Source organism: Chlamydotis macqueenii, chromosome 11 (genome assembly GCF_036417535.1).
Source record: "Chlamydotis macqueenii isolate bChlMac1 chromosome 11, bChlMac1.mat, whole genome shotgun sequence".
NCBI lineage: Eukaryota > Metazoa > Chordata > Aves > Otidiformes > Otididae > Chlamydotis > Chlamydotis macqueenii.
Window position 1 is genome coordinate 8,916,740 of NC_141566.1, and position 23,299 is coordinate 8,940,038.

General features: G+C 40.2%; 1 protein-coding gene across 2 annotated transcripts in view; it reads right to left on the reverse strand.

Annotated features, from left to right (window-relative positions):
* Positions 1–23,299, reverse strand: part of AFF2 (ALF transcription elongation factor 2) — a 345,930-nt gene that overhangs the window by 59,081 nt on the left and 263,550 nt on the right. For both annotated transcript variants that reach the window (XM_086756076.1, XM_086756075.1), the window contains exon 9: positions 22,221–22,258. In XM_086756076.1, the coding sequence (XP_086612202.1) occupies positions 22,221–22,258 (38 nt within the window). The remainder of the gene's footprint in view (positions 1–22,220; positions 22,259–23,299) is intronic.

Below are 23,299 nucleotides of genomic sequence, written 5' to 3' on the forward strand. Positions count from 1 at the left end.
AACAGCAGCTGAGCATCTGCACTGCTCTTCACCGCTGCACTGCTGGCAGAGCTGAACCACCCAAAGGCACTGCCCCAAGTACCAGCCTGCACAGACCCAGGGCCTTCAGGCAGGGCTACTGCATTTATTGTAACTTCTTTGGAGGGTCTGGTGCTCCACTGGTGACGCAGAAGGTTGTACCACAGCTCGTGTCCCCAGCAGGACTTGAGAAGTGCAATCCTAATTAGCTCTTCTACGGAAAACACAGCAGAGCTCTTAGAAATTCTCCCCCAGGTAACCTGACAAAACCAAATTCTCATTATTATTGGCATTACCACCTGCAAGAAAATTTCAAACTCCCCTCCAAAGTCATACATTTCTATTGGGAAAATCCAAATAAAATATTTCGAGTAAATTTCATTCACAATGAAATATTTTGTTTCATTAAATTGACTCAAAATGTTTTATATAATCAGTTAAGCCCAGAGCGCAGTCCCTGCTGAGAGCTTTACGCTGGCTGCATCCTGTCTGTGAGGGATGCCTTACGCAGTGCAATGCAGAGCCAATAGAACCTTTCGATCAATTTAATAAAAGCATGTTGTTTTCAAGACTGTCAAAATATTTCATTTGATTGGAGATATTTATGAAAAAGCACTTAATACAGCTGAATTCATATGTTTGTGTCTTGTGTGTACAAAAAAGTCAGTTTTCCAGACCACACTAGAATTCTCCTCATTCTTATGCACAACCAACAGCTATCTGTTTTTTTCACACACTTTCACAAAAAGATCAAGAAGAATCCGCTAAGAGTTTCCAGGTTCTTCCCTCCATCTAGGTTTTGCAGTGGTGTAACTATTAGAGTTATTTTTCTTCTGCATGCTGGTATGCTATCTAGGATGTATGTATCACCCACATATGAGAACACCTAATACATTTATTTGATACATGAAGTCTTCAACAAAATGTCTTATTCCAAATTCCTGTGCCTTTCCCACAACAGTTTACCAAATTCAATTAAAAATTTTTAGTACTTCTTGTTTCTGTAAGGACTTTTAAGATGCCTAGATCTTGGCACACAGGCTGCAAAGTTCTGAATTGTATGACAGAGATTTTGAGAAAAAAAAAAGGCAAGCATGAAAAATTAGGATTCCTACTTCAAGTCTTGTTTATAGACCACTGGACTAGACTTTACCAGAGCAGTTCCTCCTAGTTTCTAAATGCAGCATGCTCCTGCAGTAAAATACAACCAGGGACATCCAGGATACCATTTATATCTTGTCAAATGCCTGCACATGTTCATGTCTAACTCGCCCGCACACATCTTCCACACTGACAGTTTGTCACAGATTCACTTCCCACAGCATAGGGGGAATTCACCCTACGAACGCCCACACATCTCTCCTTCAGCAACGTTCTCTCCTTTCTGGCCATGCTGACTGTTTGGGTAACAGATGTTGATCCTTGAAGCATCCCTGTCATCATCTGCATCAGCCCGCACTGCACTGAAGAGCATCGCTTGCATCTCAGAGAAAAGTAGTTTCAGGCTATTCACAAGGCAGCCAGACGCTTCTGTATCAGTTATACTCACTTCACATTTTAAGGACTTTTAAAAAATGCTGGTTGAAGAGTTGCATTTTGCAAAATGAGAAGTGTGAAGGCCCCTCCACAGCCACCTGGGACACATGATGCGCGTAGGCATGTGTTCACAGTTGCTTGTTTCCACACACAACTCGACTACAACTGCGTGTCGTGGAGGAACTAATCCAGCTCACGTTAACTTGACTGAGAGTTGGAGCTGATCCTAAATCATATCCCCAAAGTGCCGCTGCTCTGAAGTACAAAAATGTAATGAAAAAAACACCAAACTCCCACAGCTTCATAGGGAAGTATTATACTCTTTTTTTTTTTTTTCTTCTTTTGGTTCAGTTTTACTGAAAGTATTCACAGCTTCATGAGAAGATCTCCTGAAATCCTTCTGGTGGCCATGAAGTAGCTGAACTTTACTGCCAAACATGAGCAAGAGCTGCACGTCACTGACGCAGTTCCTTAGTCCCATTTCTCATTGTTGGAATTGTCTTTTAAAGCAAATGTTAGTAATAATTAATACTAAGTCTATTTTGACTGGAAGTCCTAACACTGAGCTAGAAACAAAAATTTTTTTAAATGTAATAGACATTTCCCTCACTACAGTTGAATTGTTTTGGATTTTCACCAGTGTGACTCCTGCGAGTCCTGGCCCTACTCGGAGAGTCTGATGCTATGGTAAGGTTCGCTATGCAAGACAAGCCTTTATTTACATTCTACTAAATAAGTAGGATTAAAAAAACCCAAACTTTCATCTTGAGAATTAGCTTGCTTACCACAAAGCAACAAACTGTCTGTCTTCTCTCTCTATGTCTCATACCTCATGGCTTCAGTCGTTAGACCCTCTTCTCATCTTGTCATACTTCTCTATTTCTACAACGCTTTGGAGCAAAATTCTCTGCTGGGGTAACTCCAAATGAATCAACAGAGATACACCAGAAGAAGTTCTGATTCATGGGACAAACCCTTCACTGGTATGAAACTATGCTGACCTAATTAAATAACTGGAGATACGCTGCTTTACACTAGTTGAGGGCTGTGCGTTATGTCTGTAATGCTACACAGGCTATCAGTGGCATCTGTGTCCCTTTGCTTCCAGCCTGCAGATGATTTTAAGTTGCCAGGAGTATTTGCTGTTGTTAAACCCTGTGAACTGCTCTCACATGCTGGTGAGCCCAGCCAGTACACCAGCTGCCGCACTGCGCTGACCTTGTTCCTGATGTGGCTAACAGAGACCAATGGCCCCATGCTAGGAGAGTGCTCTGGCTACCCACAAACCAGGATGAAGGATTTTCTAGTAGAATTTAATAATTAAGATTTATTTTTTTCCAGCCTGCAACAAGGGACACTGCAAGAAGTGGTAGAGATGATGCACACCAGCCTCCTACTCATTAACACTCACTTGGGGAAAGAGATAATTTGCCTTTGTCTTTCTGAGCCATGTTGAGAAATTTATTTCAGCAGCATCAGTCACATAAGATGATAAAAACGGTGCAAATCATGCAAAGGAAAAGAAGCTGCCTTAGCATGATTTGAGTTTATATGATGAATAAGGTTACTAATTAATTGGTAAAGTGCTATTTGTAATTGTCCCTCTCTGACAAATGGATTAGAACAGATGTTTTAATGTGCATTTTTTCTCATTGTTTCAGACACAAGAATATGTGCAAAACTGAAAAAAAAAAAAAGTAGGTATCCAGAAAGCAGGCTTTGGGAGATAAATGGAGGGTTACGTAAGACAAAATACACCACACTTACTTCCTGGAACAGAAATTGCCCAAAGATCCCAATAACTTTCCTAATATGCACAGTAAATGACAACATGAATGAACTGCATTGTTCATAAACGTAGATAAATAATGCATAATCACTTCAAGTACTCATTTAGTGCTCTATAGCCCAGGACCTGAGCTGCTGAGGAATGAGTAGCAGCAGCTTCGGAAACCAAGAGCACAACTGGATGTTGTGCCTAACCCCGGGGCAATGGCACGTCCCACTGCAGAGTGGTTGGAGGCCTCTTCTGCTTCATGCCTGGTGCCCGGGGAGCCACAGCGTGACAGCGACTGCGAATCTGCATGAAGAAAGGACTTTTTGGCAACACTACACAGAGGCAGGCAGCAAAAACCTATTGTGCTGCCGCCACCAGCCAGCCACACGGTCCTCCCACAGCTGGCCAGCCGAGCTCCCTTGCAATGGGCCAGGGTCAGCCACCTACAAGGCAGCAGAAAAAATTCAGCCTACACATTTTCACTCCATTATACAGATGTGAACCCTTTATGACAACCATCACTTAAAGATACTGTAATTAGAACCTGATCCTGCTTAACTGAACAATCCTGCTTAATCTCCTGGATCCTGGAGAGAGCAGGAGAGCCCAGGCTGTGTCCCAGTCCATAAACAGTGCTGGGGAGAGCATCCCTAGACATGAGAGCTACACACGTACATAGTGGCCCTGCTCTCCCCCAGTCCCAGCTGCGCTCCCTGCCCTGGGCTTTAGCCTCACCTACGGTCGTGGCAGCGAAGCAAACGGGAAGTGCATCGCAGCAGGTTAGCCCTCCACCTCCTGTGTCCAAAATCCAGCACTGAGACATTTCCCAGCGGCACAGCACGTGGGTGTCACCAAAGGGCAAATGGCATCAGGCTTCTAATTGCCAGTGCACTGCGATCTGAAAAGAATTCTGCAATATCAATTCTTCTAATGGTATTAAAGGAGGCAGTATTACTTTTCATTTGTCCAAAGTAATCTGATTGAGTGTAACACAGCTGAATTTAATTTCCTATATCTTTATTAAAGCAGTGCCACTCTTTAAAGAAAAATGTTAGCAGAAGAATAAACAGAAACTATTTTTATTTTCCAGATTTTTTTTTAAAAAGGAAGCAAAGAAGAAGGTAGACTGTCTCCATATTAGCTTCTAATCAACCATGAATCATAAGGATTTTTTAAAAAAAGAATTAAAGGTCTTGTAACTGCAACCTAATTAAATTTCCAACCATTGGAGGCATTTGTTTAAATCTGACCTGAACCATTCTAGCCAGCCAGGGCACAGGTTAGCTCTTCCTGTGGAACAAAGATTACATATTAATTCAAAGGGTGTGTACAAGACACTTGTAGAATTGAAAGGGTGTGACAAAACAAACTGATTTATTGATTTACAGTGGGCTTTTTGGCTTTGTGACCTATGACTTCCTCCAGGATGCTCTGTTCCTATTATCCTGCACTGGAACACAATAATCTTTTAAGAAATATGTTGTTAAGCAATACAAAATGTTTGAAACAGGGTGGCAAGCTCAGGTGGCATTTGCTCACAGAAACATTTTTAAAAATGCTTTCATTAGTGCCTTCATTGCGCCTAAAGAGAAAGTATCAAAACTTCACTGACTAAATATTCTGAGAACATAGGAAGGCAAGCCTCAAAAGATGCTCAGATTATTACTGACAAATGCCACTGTCTGACACCACCTTGCTCAGTAGTAAATGAACGGAAGAAGTGCTAATTGCTTTGAAGTTAATAAAGACTATATTGCCTTTCAATAATTGGTGTTTGTTTAGCTACTATGATTATAAGCTATCTCTTTCTACTTGAGCAATGTAAGATGGCAAAAGTTCCACCTTTTACAAGTTTTAACTCCCTGTAGAATTGACAGAGAAAGCCGTAACCACAAATTGGTTTGCAATTTTCCTCTTTCTTCCCAGCAAGCTCGGTATGGTTATATTATGAACCTTGCTTCAAACAAACTGCTTCTGACTTTTATGATCCTTTTGTGATCTAAATGGCTATCTCATAAGATATTCCACTGCAGCTTCTTTTTCAATTGCTTTTACTGTGAAATGGCATTCTGGAGATTTCTGGGGACCATTTCACACTCTTATGGTATTGATTTGCTAAACCTGATGATAGGTTTATATTTAAGATGCAGTCTAGTATATGAACAAAGTGTAAAGCTTATGAAGAACAGACTCAGGACTTCCAATAACCCCATCTTCTTGATGGGGTTTGCCTCTTTAAAGAAGGTTAGTGTTCTACACTGAATTTTTGAGTGCAGGTTGCTATATGGACCGTGTTTCTAATTGGTTTGGAATGTTTCCATTACAGTGAATTATGGTCACAGAAAAAATACGGAGAAGATGACTGCTAGCAACTTGCAACTCTTCCCAACATAAGGTCAGAGCAAATACACAAAGGCACTTGGGAATCTAAATGGAAAAATGGATGTGAGATTGTTCCCTGAGTTCTCACTTGTGAGGATGGCAGTGGATAGATTTTCTCCTGGGTCCACTAGAAAGCTGACAACAAAACTAACTTCTTTGGGCTTTGGTGTTGGAGACAGGCACTTTTCTTTAAAAGACTGATCATTGTACAATGGTTATGGGCCAAGAAAAAATAATCTTGATGGAGTTATAGCATAAAAATGAGTCAGAAATGCTTTTATGCAGAGAATGACACTTAATATTCTGTTGGGCCAAACCACAAGCCCATGGCTCTGCCTTTACTCTGGCAAATGATACGAAATTAAGAGATGGACCCAAGTAACTCAAAGTCAAAGCAAAATAAAACAATCAGGTATGCACAAATGCAGTGAGGAACACCCAAAGGGCAGAGGAAAGACCTGACAGAGCGTGGGTCAAAGGTTCAGGACATTTTGTTTAGAAGATGGAGCAAAACAAATGCTATAAACATGAACAGCATTGTACATGTACCCAAGTCAACATGAGTGTGCTAGTGTTCCCCAAATGCTAGTGAACTCCTGTAGGATGCTGCAAAAGTAGGAGAATGAAGGCCTGAGACAGTTTATGGAATGGAGGCAGTACTTAGGTCTCTATATACCTGTATGTGGGGAAATTAGGGAGAGGACATGAGAAATTCACTGCAGTGGGGGACACAGGACAAAAGGAGTGGGGAATCCCACAACCAAGACTCATAGAGCAGTGACTAAAAGGTCATTTGACGGTAGCACAATTATGTTTAAAAAAATATTAAATTACTCCTTTCAAATGATAAGTCAAAGTACATACGCCAGGATATACGCTGAGAACAATCCTCTACATATATTATTAGATGCATGGCTTTATTCTTGAGATATGTGGATGAATTTTGGTGTATGTGCTTGAGTGACGATATGACTGTATATGACTTCTGAGTGAAGTCTAGGTGAATTGCTGGTTTATACTAACAAATGAAGAAATTCCTCCAGCAATATCTGCAATCACTGAAGATAACGCTAGTTAGAGCTGACCAGGGTCAGTTTTTGCTTACACAACAACAATCTTGCATGCTTATCAGTCTAGCCTGATGTCTGACTTCTTCTTCTCTGCTTCCAGTCTCCACTTTTTTTTTGCTTTGTTTTTGCATCTCTGTCCCACAGTGGTGTAGGATCTGCACTACTGTCTTAAATGTCATGTAGACTAGAAAGAAATTGGGGATTTTCCTCAAAAAAATTTTAAGGACAAAACAGGAACATATAAAACTAAAGAACTGCCAGTGCTGCAAGAACATTGGCAGTGGGCAGTATTTAATCAAATTCATATGCAGTGAGTTAGCAAATAGACAATCAGAGCTGCAGAGCCTTTAACTGCTGTTGACGAAAGTGTTCCTTCTTCTTCCCCCAGCTTTATGCACTGAATATGACATCCTATGGTGTGGAATATCCCTTTGGTCAGTTGGGGTCAGCTGTGTCCCCTCCCAACTCCTTGTGGTCCCCCAGCCTCCTCGCTGGTGGGGTGGGGTGGGGTGAGAGGTAGAAAAGGCCTGGACTCTGTAAGCGCTGCCCAGCAACAACCAAAACATCCCTGTGTTATCAATGCTGTTTCCAGCACAAGTCCGAACATAGCCCCATAACAGCTACTATGAAGAATATTATTGCAGTCAAAACCAGCAGTGAGTTTTTTGTGCATTTTGTGGCTTGCTAAATGGAAATTTCACATACGCACAAAAAAGCTGATAAGTTCATACCCTCCAGGATCTGCAGACTTCCGTAAGAAGTCCTGCAAGACGTGCAGCCGTCTCAAGATTTTAAAGGGTTGATCCATTTCCATAAACTGTCTGTTACAGATCACATAAATTGCCCAAACGATCATCAGTATTATATCTCATTTTTATTACAGATGTAGTAAGAAACACCTGTCAGGACTAAAGCTTAACTACTGTCACAGTAGCTATACAATGGACATGGACATTTTAGAATGCCATTAACAGTCTGGATGACAGAACAGGGAGTATGCTTGTTAAATTAGCAAATAACACCCGTGTGAGAAGGTGTGCAAGCATTTTAGAGGACGGGTCAGAATACAAAATGATCCTGATGAAGTGGTGATAAGATCTGAAGAAATAGGACAAAATTCAGTGTGGACAAGTGCAAGGTACTACAGTTTATCAGGAAAATTCAACAGCCAAAGTACAAGGCAGAGAATGACCAGTGAGCCAGTTTTCTAGAAAAAGATCAGATGGTTCTAATGGATTACACACTGACCATCAGACAATAGTATCAGACAGTTGCAGAAGAGGCAACCATTCTCTTGGTATGAATAAATAAAAGTATAGCTTGCAAAATACATGACATAATTCTTCTGCCATACATCACATGTATTGTTTAAGCTAAAGTGCCTGTTTACCCAAGATGGCATTTAGCAAATTGCAAAATAAAACTCTACACTTTGCGTCCTTGCTTGTAAAACAAAACCAGTTCTGTTTCTGAGGTGGTACAGGAAATCTGGCTATGCGCATCAAAGATGGGAACTACTGTCTGAAGCAGCACGGTGCTTCTAGGTCTGTTCTGTAGCACCCCCACAGCTGCTGAGGAAGATCAGACCTAGTCCCGCTCAGGATCAGTACTATACCTCATCCCACCATCCTCACTCATACACTGAGCGTGATGTCACATGGGAAACAGCCCTTTGGCTAATTGGTAACCTGCCCCAGCTGTGTCCCCCAGCCACAGGTGCCACCAGCTCCAGCTCCTCTCCCAGCTCAGGTGAAAGTTAACTCTGTCCTAGCCAGAACCAGGACACTGCTGAACAGTAATCAGAAAATTTTCTTGTTAGCACCTAATATTTAATTCTTCAGAAATGTTTCTCTTACTGGTAGATATTGGCAAGACTGTTTTACTTAAAACCAGAAAAGCCTTAGAAGCAGACCTATATGCCCTAACGCTAAGTTTGGCATACCTGTATCTAGATATCCACATCTACCTGTCTGTCTGCCCGACTGTCCATCTGTCTGACTGTCTGTCTATCTGACTTCATGCAGATCTATATAGATGAGACCTATACACCTGGATACACTGCAGGTAGCAGCACATTGTTTCTGTCACACACCTAAAACTTTCACCTTACTTTTGCATCCCAGATCTTTTTTCGCCAGATTAATATTTGTGGCGCACTGAGATAATTTTTTTTTAATGTATTTTTTTCCTCAGCAGTTTTTGATACAAAGCACCTTGGGCTGTTTGTAGTCAAAGACGTCTTTGTCCTGTGCACGTGTGGGTTGTGTACACAACTACAGCGCTGCAGAAGGCACATTTCAGAACAGTCATTCCCTGGGTCAGCTGAGAATAAACTCAAAGTAAAGTTGGCAAGAATTATTCTGTGATTTCCTCTGTGAAATATTTCAACAAGGTCTTTAAAGACTCAACCAAACACTCCTGGAGCAAATTAAGCAGATGACATTATCCTTCCCTCTTGACTTCATGCCCTGAAACATTGAATGGAGACATTGCCAGGGTCAGATTCCCAGCTTCAGTGAATCTACGGGGAGTAATAGCGACTGAAAATCAGTAGTTGTCAGCAGAATAAGCATAAGCAACACTATCAAGAGAGACTCAGCATCTTGGTTTTGAGAACATCACTTTACAAGAAGCACACTACCAGTAACAGTAGGAAAGCTACTAACTGCAAAATTTGTTCAACATAAATCACATGTAAGAGTCTCTTTCTTCCTAATGCCTTTGTCTGGATAGAGTGGCAACCTTTCTTATTTTAGGAAATCATACTCCAATTATGCTTCTTAAAATAACCAAAGACAGACAGAGCATAAAAAGTTTACCTTTAAGATTAAAAAAATTATGCAAATACACCGAGAGGAGATTGAACAATCCAAAATACACAATGCTATTTTTCTATGGCTATTCTAGATAAACATTAGCAATACACAGGCTACTTTTCAATGTTGGTATCAATATCAAAAGACTGGAAAATCTTAAAACACTGAAAGACCATCTGTGCACGCTAGCAACTGCCAAATTTGCAACTGTGGTTTCTTCCCTGCTAATTCCATATTTTCCTGATAGATTAATGGGCACCATTTATCCAGAATAAATAAATGTGGAAGGCCCGCCTCCCCCCTCACTGTGCCTCATCATTTTACTGATTTCCACCAGACCACCGAGCACATTAATGCAAGCGAACCACTGTCTGGATTCAGAAATTATCACACTTAGTAGAGAAGGAATGCTTGGCACTGCCAGTTTCTTTACAGACTGAAAGTCCTTGAAGTTAAAAAGAAATATATTCAGAGAGCTCCAGATTACAAACACCACGGATAAACTGCAGCTGAAGGATTTTTCTTTCCTTTGCCTGACTTAAATGTAACCGATGTGCACAAAAGCACAGATATTTTACACATACTACTCCTGTTTCACCATGTGCGTTTGTCTTGTTATTTCTTTAGAGAGGCATGTCAGACACATATACTTAGACTTCTAGTTTGCTAATTTATGCCAGCTATTGTAAAATTATAGGGTTGAGAATAAAGTTGCAGAATCAAACCTTTATATGTCTTTGAAGGAAATTTTTCTACTATACACAGTAAGACTTCCACAATCCAGAATTTGCTAATCTTACCACCCAGTAATTTGCATTGCTGCATGCACACACATGCATTCACAAACATACATACTTCACAGGTCTGATAAGAGAACCATATTTCTGTGAGCTCTCATGCTATTCAGATTATATTGATTTCTAGACAATGTATCACTGTAGCTGTGCTACCACATACCTAATACTGTGTTTAATCTACAGAAGTCTAACCACATATATCTAACCCATTATCTGCCACTTGGATGATTTCCTTGTGTGTTCATGGGGCGCTAATTGCAAATGTGCAATGCAAATAGTACATCATCTTGTTAAACACATTTCTTTAAGAGGCAGAGATATGCCTTCGCTGTACGTCTGCTGTCCCCGTTCACTGCAGCTCCAGGTTTTGCTAAGAGGTACAAGCTGATAAAGCCTGTTGGTGCATTTGCTGACGTATCTTATCCTGAATGACTATCACAGCATATTATATCTTAAAAAAAAAATAATTGCTAAGGACTGGGCATCCTGTTGGCAAGACATGAGCATGCCACATGCCAAGAGAAGCACGCACTCCGTGGATTTGTAGGAACAAGGGAGAAGATTGCTGTTGTGCCAGCTCTGACAGGAATGTCTGCTGAAGTTCTTTGCCGCATTCTTAATAGTCTCTGTCGTCTCTCCTTCCTTGTAAATACACATTAGGTTACGACAAAGCCTGGAAATTCTTCCAAGTGAAACACAAGTGAGGAACAGCACAAACTCCCTAATGCTCAGAGACAGAGAAGGAAAGTAGAGCAGCATATGTTCACCTTCAGCCCAAAAAAACTAGCAGATGAGACATTTTGGTTGGATTTTCTATTAAGCAGTCTCACACTACTTGTTTCTAGTGAGCTAAATCAGCAACAAGAAGGTTAAATTAATCTAAAAGAAATTACTATAAAAATCAAATGAAAAATGTGATCTTCTCTCCAGGATGCTTTTCTCGATCTTATTTATTTTTCTAAATACAGATAACAAGAAGTAGTCCTATTGTTTACCTGTTCTAGACAGCTTTTGAAAGCCCAGACTTTATTGGAAACCCTTCTGTTCTTTCTCCATTGCTTGAAACACTCTGTGCCAGATTTATTTCCTATTTGCTTAATTTTTGCATATATGAAATGATTGGTTTTGATGCAATTTCTTTATATTTACATCAGCACGATGAGCAAACTCAATCATACATATCCATAAATTCATGAGACTATTAAATAAAAACTTTAATTATTGCTTAAGTAATAAACTCTGAGATTACTTAAGTGAAAGCCTAACAGGGCTTAGCGAGACTTAAGCAGATGATGAAGTATTTTCTGAAACAGGGTTATTTCCTGAAGACCATTTATGGCTTTTACAACCCTGACTGGGTCTAAAGTGACAAGCACCAAGCTAGAATGTTTAAGGAGTTGAAGAAACAGTATATTCAACATCAGAAACACAGTCTGCATCTGCTTGTTCATGCACAGAGTGGCAATGTCATGATTTTGAAGGAAACTGGTTATTCAGTTAAACAAATATATCAAGGGCTAGGAAGACGAAGGTAAAAATACAACAACCCAGAAGGCAGTTTTAAAAAAAATTAAAATCTGTAAAAAAACCACGGAAGTTCTCAGTTATAGCTTATCCAAGACTTTATGGAGGGAAAAAAAACTTGACTCCTTTGAGCCAATACTGTTTACAGTTGCTGCAATGAAAATTCTAATTTTGTGCTCTAATGAACACAAAACGATCCATAGTCACCCTTGGTAAAACTTATAATGACTGTGTAATTGAAGTGACTTTGTCACATTAAAAAAATATTTCACAAAATTGTATGAAACTGCCAAGAAATAAAACTATGGGATGGGCAGTCTTGGATATGTGCTGCAGACAGCCGTATCGGCTTGGTAAATGTCGAGTTTATAAAGCTGTGAGACATTCATCTGCAGTCACTCTTCTTACAGCATATTAAGACTAATTGTGAATTACAGCAAGTGCTTCAGCGTTTACGTGTGACCCAGAATCTAATTTCTGAAAACACTGCTTGCGCTGTTACGCTACCTAGCACAGTCCGTATGCGTGGGAGGTGCCATATGGCAAGTGGCCTGGTGAATCTCAATGTACAGGTTGTGTGACACAGGTGGACTTTCCAAGAGTTCCTCCATTTTGGAAACCTTATGGAGAAGGGGCACCAAAGAGAGAACTGAAATTGTAACGCTTTGAGGAGGATATAGCTTCAAGCACTGGCACAAGTAGAAGATTCTCCAAGAGACCAGATTTCTCTAGAAATATCCCTGACAGAACTGGCAGACACTTAACTTGCAGGCTTATGCTCACCATGATGCACGTTCCGGGCTGTTTACTCTTGGAGTTTCTCCCCTCCCTCCCCTATACCCTGACCTCCAGGAGGGCCCATGCCTTCATCTTCCAGCGAGCAAAGCACTTGGCTCCCTCCATCTGCCTGCACAGATGCCTCTCCACTGCCCAGGGACAGGGGATGGAGAGACAGTAAGTACCAGGAAAGGAGCAGTTCTGTGCCAGTGAAGCATGTTAGTATTCAATAGCTGCTGTGCTGAAATATAGAGGGATCAATTAATATCTGAAGTCCAAATTCTCCTCTGATATAACTCCACTTACACAGAACTTGGCCTTAAATATCATAGTTTCGGTTTCAGAAATGATGGAATAAATATTTTCTATTTGCTTAGCACAACAATGACTTCAGCAAGCACCTGGGGTGAATCCTATAAAGAATGCTAATACCATCTCCAAATGCAATTGTAAAGCTTCTTTTCCGAGTATTCCTGAATGATGTGGGGATTGGGCACCTAAGTGTCTTTAGGAGAAATAAATAAATAATCTCTCCCTGTTTTCACTGTGGTAAGAATTTTTCCAGACATCAGTATTTCAGAAGACTTTTCACAATGCTCTTTCACTTGAAAGACAAATCCGATTTGACATGAAGTTCCATTACGAAGAAACTGTTGCATGTGATGACACTGGTTATTGAAAATTGAAATGAAGTGAGAGGAAGCTAACACCAACTTGTATAAAATTCTGCTGTCTTTGAATGACACGAGGAACTCAATATATCTAATCATCAAAGTGAAGTCCACCGGGAACCGAACTACAGTTGTATTGCAGAAGGTCGCTACTCGATTGCTAGACCCAAAAGTGCTAAGCCATATGCCACTTATTTTGGTGTCTAAATAGCTTCCTATGATTGATACTGAGGGTGGCTCTCCTCCTCACAGTGGAACAATCATGAAGACAACAGGATTAGGAAACCGAGTATACAGATTATTTTTTATAATCCTAATTTTTAACCCTGTCAGTTCCTGAAGCTTTATGCAATTTATTCTTTAATAAATTCACTCCACGTTCTTTTTTCCTACTGTTGGTGTGTGGCCAGACGAGTCTGATTATAAGGGCTTGGTGCTGGCCTTGAGTGTAAGTATTTTTCCTGCTTTCTTAGAAGGATTTTTTTTCACCGTCCTTGTGCCAATCTCCTTGATTTTTCTTCCTCATTCACCTGTCTCTTTGAATCAGCCTTTCCCAGCGCTCCTCCAGCCTCCCCACACTCAAAGTCGCTCCAAGGTCAGTGGAGGCCCTCGTCCGCGGGCGCTCCAGGCGTCCCTCCTCCCAGCTGGAGGCAAAACGCACTCTGTTTACAATATGCTCGGTTTCCACTTGACAAGGCCTGGAAGCCGCTACATAGATCTGAACTTAGGTCCCACAGTTAGAAAGAGCATAGTGCTGTCAAGATACGGCTGACTTCTACAAGGAAAGAGCCAGCAAGCTGGCAGGCCCTGATGGATGAGCCGATACTTGAACACGCACTACATCTGCAATGTGCGAGTTACACGACTCAACACGGCCCCGACATAGAACACAAAACAAAAATCAGCTCCAACATTACAAGCACCCCCACTCCAGCTACACTAATCTCTTCTCTCATCCATGATCTTTGCAAGTCACACAACGTTACGGTAAAGTGTTCTGCACTTAAAGGAGTATCTACAGCTTCCCTGCCACTATTAATAAAAATATTTAACGCTATTGTTAGGAGGCGCAATTTGATTACTGAACTGTTATCCAACAAATCCTGAAAACAATTCAAAGTAAATTTCCCTAATATGTCTATTTTTCTATCCTGCCAGAAGGGTTGCTAATGAATTTGCTGCTTGAATGCACAGACAGATTGGGAACTATAACTGTGCTGGCCTAGGCAACGTGGCACTGGCACCAAAAACCTATTTGTACCCATGCAAAGTTCTCTCCAGAGTATGTCTCTCATCCAGAGGTGATTTTCCAATAAAATCAGTCTCGATTATTGCGAGCGCAGGAGCAATCCCTGAGGGAGTATATCAGGCAATTCAATACTAGGAAATGTTGTACGAGGCAAAATTAACCTTGTAGCAGTGTTATTTCCTGAAACATTATCTAGCTTTTGCCTTTCTTTCGTATTCATTGATCCTAAATGACTGGATTTTTTTTTATACTTCTCTCACTTAGCACAAGATCATTATTTTTTTGTACTTGTATTTAAAAAAAATAAATGCTTGAAAGACACCTGTTCTTCTTTTATTTCACTTATTCACTGCCAAAGTAAAGGACTGTTTGCTGTATGGCAGGCACTTTTTTTTTGGATATATAAAAGGTGATAGCAAGGAAGACCACGTTCATTCTGCCCTATTTTCCTGACCCCACAGGCAGAGGAGACCTACTAGATGTATTACCATGAGACCACAAGCCTGAAGGAGCAAGGAAACGTCATACTCCCCTCTCACACCAAGGCAAAATTAGGAGAAATGCCAGTGAAACTAATGGAGTTTTGCTTCTCACCAGGCTCTCCAAGGCAGAGATCTTCATCTGGAGAGTACCTAGCACATGCTAGAACCTAAATAAACCATATAGTCATATATGTACACTAACACTGCTTACAGTTTTGCTCTGGTTATTTGTCTTCCAGCAGCACAAAAATAGCATAACAATGAAATTCAGGGGTATGAGATCTGAAGGGTGGATCCTACCGTGGATTCAGACAGCTGCATTGAAACCAGCCAAACAGGTCCTCCCCTTTATACCAGGATCAGGCCCTTTCTTCAATTTTCCTAGCCTTTGTTGCTTGGTTGCAATATCTTAATTGCTCAGAAACACATTTTTAAAACACTAATTTAAAAAAGATCACAGGTAGTTAGAAAACAGCTGTTACTACAATGCCCAAAGCAAACACTTAGAATAATTGTTTGAATAAATGTGAAGTAACTTAAAATTAAAAACCATAACAGAAAGACAAATATGAAATCAAAAATGATCAAAACTACGGCATAAATGAGGAGAGAAGAACGGATACTCCTTTGAACAGATACATGCTAAAACTGGAAAATATATTGACCTTAATTCACTTTTTTTTTTTTTTTTTGTCAAAAGAAGGAATAGGGAAAAAAAAAAAAAGGGTTTTGTTTGGCTCAGACTTCCACTGTTTAGGAACCTTCAAAAACTGACCTGAATTTAATCTTGACAAGCTGTATCGCAACGAAGGTGTAAAAATGTTGTTTTGAAAAATAACAAAAGTGACCCAGTTAAAACAGAAATACTTATTTTTGCCCAGCTGCAAGACTCCTGGCAAATTGTACACAAATGCATGATTAGCTTTGGTCAACTGGCATATATTTGTCTCTGTAAATAAAAATACACAAAAGAAAAGTTTTCTCTAGCTGTCTGAAGTTCTGTGATGGCTCCTGAGCACGGCGCCTGCCTTGGCAGCCGAGGGGCGCGCCGTGGCTGGATACAGCCAGTGGTGCTTGGTAGCGATGGTGCGTGCTCAGATTTGTAAGAGATCAGATGAATGAGGTCTCAGAGTCTGTTCATCTCATTGTCTTGTAAGCAGGCATTGTGCACTACACAGGATGGGTGGTAATTTAACCATCTCCTATAAATTATACAATCAAGTCGGAAGCATTTCACTACAAAAATGCATTGTGTCCGTTTGAAATATGTGTGTTTTCTCTAGGTACCTGTTACGGTGGTAGCTGAAAACTTTAATAAAGCACAAACTACTTTATATTTCAGGACTTAGCCAATGTGACTCATTTGTACAGTTGTAAGTCCGAACAAACTGCTAGTCAACTAAATTATAACTTATTACCACAGGCTACAGACTTTTAATACATTCTGTGGTTGGAACAGGACTGATTTACTGTTTTGGGTCCTGCCAGTAGTTATCACGCATCATTTCCCTAGAAATAAAAATAGCCCTACTGTGGTTATCCTTTGGACTGATAAAAATATATCTAACAAGATGCGTCAGAGGAACAAATTCAGAAAATAAGCGTAAAATATTAAATAGAGTTATTATTCTTTGTCTAAAGTACTACATCTTCCAGCTGCTGTGATGACTTTGGAATAAAGCAAAAGGTACTGCAAAAAGGAAAAAAGATCTAAAGGAGCAATTGAGCTCTGATAAAACCACATGGGGATAGCTGAATTGTCAGACCTTTGCAAGAGTCAAAATTTACATAAAAATCAGTATTTAGGGATTAATGTGATATCATCAAAAAGGATTTAATATGTGCGTTTCTTTGCAAACAGTTTAAAGGCGGCAGTCCTATAATCCATTTCCAACACTAACCTTTAACTTGTAAGAGTAAAATAATCCTTCGCAACATTTCTGGAGTTCACATTCTGCTGAGGAAACGTAGCCCCCCTAAATACAACTCACTGGAAACCAACAGCAGCATATGGGTGCTGTCTTTCACAGTGATGCTCCAGGTGCTCATCCTGCTGTGAGTACTGCAAGTCTGTACAGACTCTTCCACACGGCCCAACTTGCAGAATCAGTGGCATCTGGGGGTTTTGTGAATGTCTGGAAGGACTTCATCGCTGCTGCAATAAACTGATCCCACTGACTGAGCTCCACACCTGCACAGAAGCCTAAGTGGACACACTAGGAGGATCAGGGGCTAAAGAACATTGTCTATAATTGCCTGTAAGCAGGTTTTTTCCTGGATTTCTGTTGCGGATTTGAGTGCTTTCACATACTAGACTTAAAGTATTAAAACATAAATATGAATGGATTTCTTTGAGACATGAGTATGGGCAGGCAGTTTAGGTGCTGTGTTGTAATGGATTTTTGGAACTAATTGAATTTGTGCTGGCTGATTTAGTAGTTCACCAGAAAGCATCTGAGGACGAACAACGGGAAGGAAGGTTTAGAAGTAGAGACTAACGGGTGCTGGTGTGGAAATTGCTTGGGAGTTTTTCTGAGAATGAGAGTTATAGCAGGTTTGGGCTTTTTCTTTCTTTAAAAGTGGTTTACGTCCTTTAGCAAATGTCCTTTAGGCACACATACACACATGTCCACAGGTATCTACGGTCCATAGGCGTCTATGTATACCTATATGTACATATATACACAAATACATATGTATATATGGCCATCCTCCCATACAATTATTCATGAACGAGGCTTTTTCAACTTAGATGTGACACACTTTTTTTCTTCTTTTTTTTTTAAATAAAGTACAGGAGATACCCTACAGTGGAAGAGCTGGGCATGCGTACCAATGGCACACCACCCCTTTCGTACCTCTGTTGGTTACAAGTGCCTAATCTGACTGGTTAAAAACAAACCAACCTTTAGACCCAGCCCACTGGCCCGCACTTTTGCCTATGTGTGGAAAAGATCTGTTTATAGTTACTGCTATTACAGCATACATGAACTGACCCTCGGAGTCTGACCTGCTTGCCCTCCTGCTTAGTGAGTCAATAAGAAAATCCTCCGGCTCTGCATGACTTGCTCAAGACCTCAGACCTTCCATGCAGAATAAGGTCTGTCCAGGGAGGGAAAAACAAGGTGCCACTCCAGCTGGTAAAACAAAGATATTTTTAAAGTGCAGTCAGTAGAAACAGTCACTCCTATTCCATGTATAATCAAGGATGAAAAGGCCACGAAAAATACCACTGCGCTTTGCAAATGAGAGGTCAATTGAAATGTCAAGATATCAAATGTTAATGGATTGCATTTCCAACGATGGTTGGGACAGAAAACCATACCAAGTCAAGTCAGATGCCCTTCTGAGGAGAAGATGAGTTTTATGGCAGGAAAAGACAAAAAAAACCACGAGAGATCTTTCTAACAAACTTGTGGCTGATGGAAAACAAATATATTTTGAAAATATAAAAAGCAGTGGGATTTTAACACAAGCTATAATCCCAAAACATATATATGGAAGTCATTAAATCTGCAGCAAATTTAAGCATATGCAGGTGTTTGGGGAAAATACCATTGCTTTCTATTGAAGATTTTTAAAGGGCTATAAAAGAAGAGAGTATAAAGGACACTCAGGGAAGGCAATGTTTTCTTCCCTGAAGCAAGAAGTCACTTCATATATTCTCACAGTTCTACAGCAGTTCATGGACCACTCTTAAAAGCATCCATTTTCCATTTTAAAAATCTAATTTCTCTCTTACAAAACTGCTGTATTCCACAGTGTCAGATGACATGAGGTTTTAGCCAAATCATTCTTCCACCTGCCCACATTTTCCCAGAAAATCCATCTGGCTATTTCCATATAAAGGACTGTAATCTGTGGCATTTGTTTAGAGTGACATTATATCCAGTCTTTAGTTAGAGGGGCATTGCCATGCAAAGAATGTCTCTTTAATATGGAAAACACTGAAAAGAAACTAGTTGTCTTCCTAACCACTGCCTCTACCTGACTAGTAGACACACAGCCTTCCTTTCCCAGTTGCAGACAGACTTGCCTTGTGCCTATATTAGGTCAGTGGTGGACTCACACACTTAGAGGGAAAACAGCACTATTAGAGGCTTACGAGTACGAAGAGTCCTTGGTCTACATGACTGAGATACGTAATATCAGGAATGAAGAACGATGAGTAACCATTTGCTCTTCTGTGTAAGAACAACTGCTTGCATGGATTCCAGTGACTATATGAGGAAAACAGTTTAAAACAAACAAAACATTTTTTTTCACAGAGTATGTGTGCATATTTAAAGTACTATTATGTCAGATGATGCTACCAATACATAAAGATGAGTTCCTATGGATGTGTTGTGTCTTGCAGTGCTACGAACAACATTGAACTGAGACCAAGCCTTCTGAAGGAGCCAAACGCTACCTTGGCCATCAGGAAGTTCACACCATTTAGTTTAAGCACCTACAGGCACTTGGACATTAATAAAGCAGCTGCTTGGCAGCCTTACTGAATTCTAGTAAGGAAACTTCCTTGTTTTTTTTCCCTCCATAAGTGTTAAGTGCTGGAGGGTCCTAACAGAACAAAAAAGAACAGTAAACTTCCTCCCGAACATTAAACTAGCAACATTAATAAACTGAGCCATGAAAAGTAAATAGACCATTTCCACAGAAATCTTTGTCTTGCTCCTAAACTAATACATTAAATAGTAGCACTATTATGCCCTGTTCAAGGGCTCTATATAAACACAGTCTTTAAAAGAGAGTGATTTCTGGTTCCAGTTTTGGGACTCAAGAACTACATCAGCGGAACACAAAAACAAGGAAATTTTTTATGCTAATGACAACTCCGAATATTTTATATTTATGTATGTAAAAAATATATATATTGTAGCAGATGTCAAATGCAGTTAGATTCAACTCAACTTATTAGTGCATGGCTTTTAGCCAAAAGCAATTCACATTTGCAGAAGTGTACTATCACATATGTCTTAATAACAGAAATGCGTTTTAAAAAATGTATGTGATAAGTCACATATGGTAGAAGGAATCTGTACAGCTTTCAGCCCTTATGACAATGGAAGCTACTAACTTTATTTTGCATAGCTGAAGAACATTAAAATTCAAGTGAAATCCTCTTTGACATTTGAGAGCTACAAAAGCAACGACTAAAGGCTAGACAAGCCTGAGCTGAACTAACTGTGACTGTGGCGCTTATATGAATGCAATCCATTTCTACTGCTGCTATCTTAAAGGTGCTATTCTTACTTTTGCCCTGAGAGGTAATATTTTAGCACACAGTCATAACTGTATACAGGTACCTTAAATAGTTACACGTCACTGAAAAATATTAGGCAGATTTTTCAGCTGTTATGCAGAGTGTAATTAATATGTATAATGGATTCCCTAGGGTACTAATTGAAGCTGCCATGACGAACACAGTCAAAGAGAAGTTAAACAACCAGTTGAAGGAAACATGACAGGGTGAAACATGCACATGCAGGTGTAAAGAGCAAAACTGTCCATCTGGCCTTCTTCCATTCCAAAATGTTACATTTACTCAAGTCCTATAAAGGAAGGACTTAACACAAATCACCTTTTCCCCTTGACTCCCAACTCTTTCTGGTGGATTAATTGGGCATCAGTGTCACATACATGCTGTTTAATGACTGCAAGGCTCAGTATCTCTGTTATATGTATGAAAACTCAACTCAATTGAGCCATTCCTGAGAATAAGACTCAAAATATTTTTTTTTAAAAAGCCAGTGAATGAATGATAAATTATTATTTTGGAATTTTTCCCCAGGCCTCTCATCACCTTGCAACTCCTGGATCCTCCAGAATGTGAGGTGAAAACACAGCTCATTTCACACTCTCTATTAAACAACCACCAGCTAACAATGACTTTAATTCAGCTTGCACTGATCTGAACTAGCCCTGTAGGCAAGAAAGGCCCCTTGTCTTATTAGAAGTTTCATGTGCTATCAGGTCCCTGCTGGATCCTATTTCTAATTTTTATCAGATTAAATCAAACATAAAGAGGGAGCGATTTATGACTATCTTGCATCTTGCCTAATCACTTCAAGGAGTGTTCACACACATTTTGCATCGACTTTATAAGGTGTAAATGACTACTCACAATGGAAGGCAAGTGAGAAGTAGAACTGTATTCTTTTGTTATGTGTACTAAAACACAATGATTTGTGACTCCTGTCAGTGCACGTTCTTACAAATACAAAACCACTCCAGTCCAAAAGCCAGCATGATTGGCAAACTACTATGAAAATAAGAATGTTTTCTCTGTCTGCAACAGGAATATACAGTTACTGGGACTTAGTTAAACTGCAATGATCACCTACTGAAGCTAAAAATATGTGTTTTATTGGTACATAAGAGCCCATTAAGACTGGAGTATTCATTATTTAAACAGAATCACTGATTGCTGGTAGTTTTAACTGAAAATGCCTTTTCTCAAAGAGCCAGGACATCTATATAGCAACTTCCTTAATTCAATGATATATGGTTGAGTGTTGCCGCTAGTGCCCTAAGATTTAAGAACTTCTCATAAAATGCCCTGGAAATTGCTCCCTGGTAGCTTGCTCATCCTTCACAGAGCCCTACTGTAAAGACCAGAAACATAAGTGTGTGTACGGTGTGAGAGAGATGCACACACAGAGTGAAAAAGAGCTCTTAATCAACAGGATAGCAAAGCCTTGATACATAGGTGCAAAATATTCCCATGTGTCTGGAAATCATTTGGCACATTCCTAGTTATTTCCCCCCTGTCAGACCTTCTCAAGGATTGCAATTAAAAATCATAATCTTTTTAGCATGTACAAACCTCCCCAAGGCTAGGAGTGCTATGTATTGAGTATGATTGTGATATTATTTGGCAGCTATTCATAGACAACACGTTAATTTATGGAAACTGGATGAAACTTGGGGAGTGTAATCATTATGGACACATGAGAAATCAAAAGCTTTCCTCAGTGATACTGACCTTTTTATAGCTATGATTAGGGGCAACTTGAATTCTATTGCCTTCATCGCCCTTCTTAGTGTCCTAGTCTTTCTAGCAATTGCACACAACAACTTTATTAAACTTACATTTTCAAACGGATATAAAAATAACTTACTTTACAGGAATGTTTCTCAATTTTGTCTTTTCAGCAGCCTGTAAACAGAAGAGGGGTGGGGGAAACAAACAATTAAGCAACGCACCAAGGCACAAGCGAACATCAACCCATGGCCGCTCTTCAGAGGTGCGCACCCAGACAGCCCGCCACAACTCGGGCAGAGGGCTGAGGAGCCGGACCCTTCTAGGGAGACAGCACTCCAGGTTTTAAACACTTCTGCCACAGGTTTGTGACACCAGCGCGGTTGGTTTGTTTTTAATGGCCACGAGTGTTCAGGAACCGCTGGTTCAGGGTGATTACCTCATTTCCCACTCTGAGGCCTGGCCCCTTTGTAACAAGCTATCTGTCCATATCTGGAACAAGAACAACAGGAAAAAATACAGGGAAGAATGGACTCAGTTTCCAAAACAGTTTTTATTTGCCAACAACAGAAAAGGGCAAGGGATGACCAAATGTTCAGATCAATTTCCTCTTGTGAAACCTTTGAGAAAACACACTCCAAATCATCTAAATGAGTAAATCTTTGGGCCTCTCGGCCTGCACCACCTCAGACATGGAGCCTGGTTCCAGTTTATTGCTGAACCCATTGATCTGTGTACAGTCCATTTATCATTCATGAAAAGAGCCAGTGATCTTCACAGTATATTAGAAGAAACAACTCAGATCATCTGTCAACGGCCCTCTTATTTCTGTTTCCCTCTCCACGGGGATTTCATCTCCTTCGATTCTTCTTGAATTAAAATGTTGCTAAGCAACACAGCTGGGGGCACCGATGGCAGAGCCGCGCCAGTCTATCACACTGGTTAAGCTGCTTGAGATTTTAGTGGGGATTTTTTTTTAATACTTCTGTGGCATAATTATGTAATCTGACCCAACCTTGCATCACCCCTCTGATTTTTTCAAAAAAGGTAAATAATGTTTTAATGCAAGAAGGCTTGAAATATCACCTTCAGATAAACTAGTGTGGTCATATAATTTCAGAGAATTCCTCCCAGCGTTTGCAGAACCAGACTGTAATAGATTTAAACGTGGAAAGCAGTCAGATGGTGAGTGAGATTACAAGCACAGATAGTGGTGAA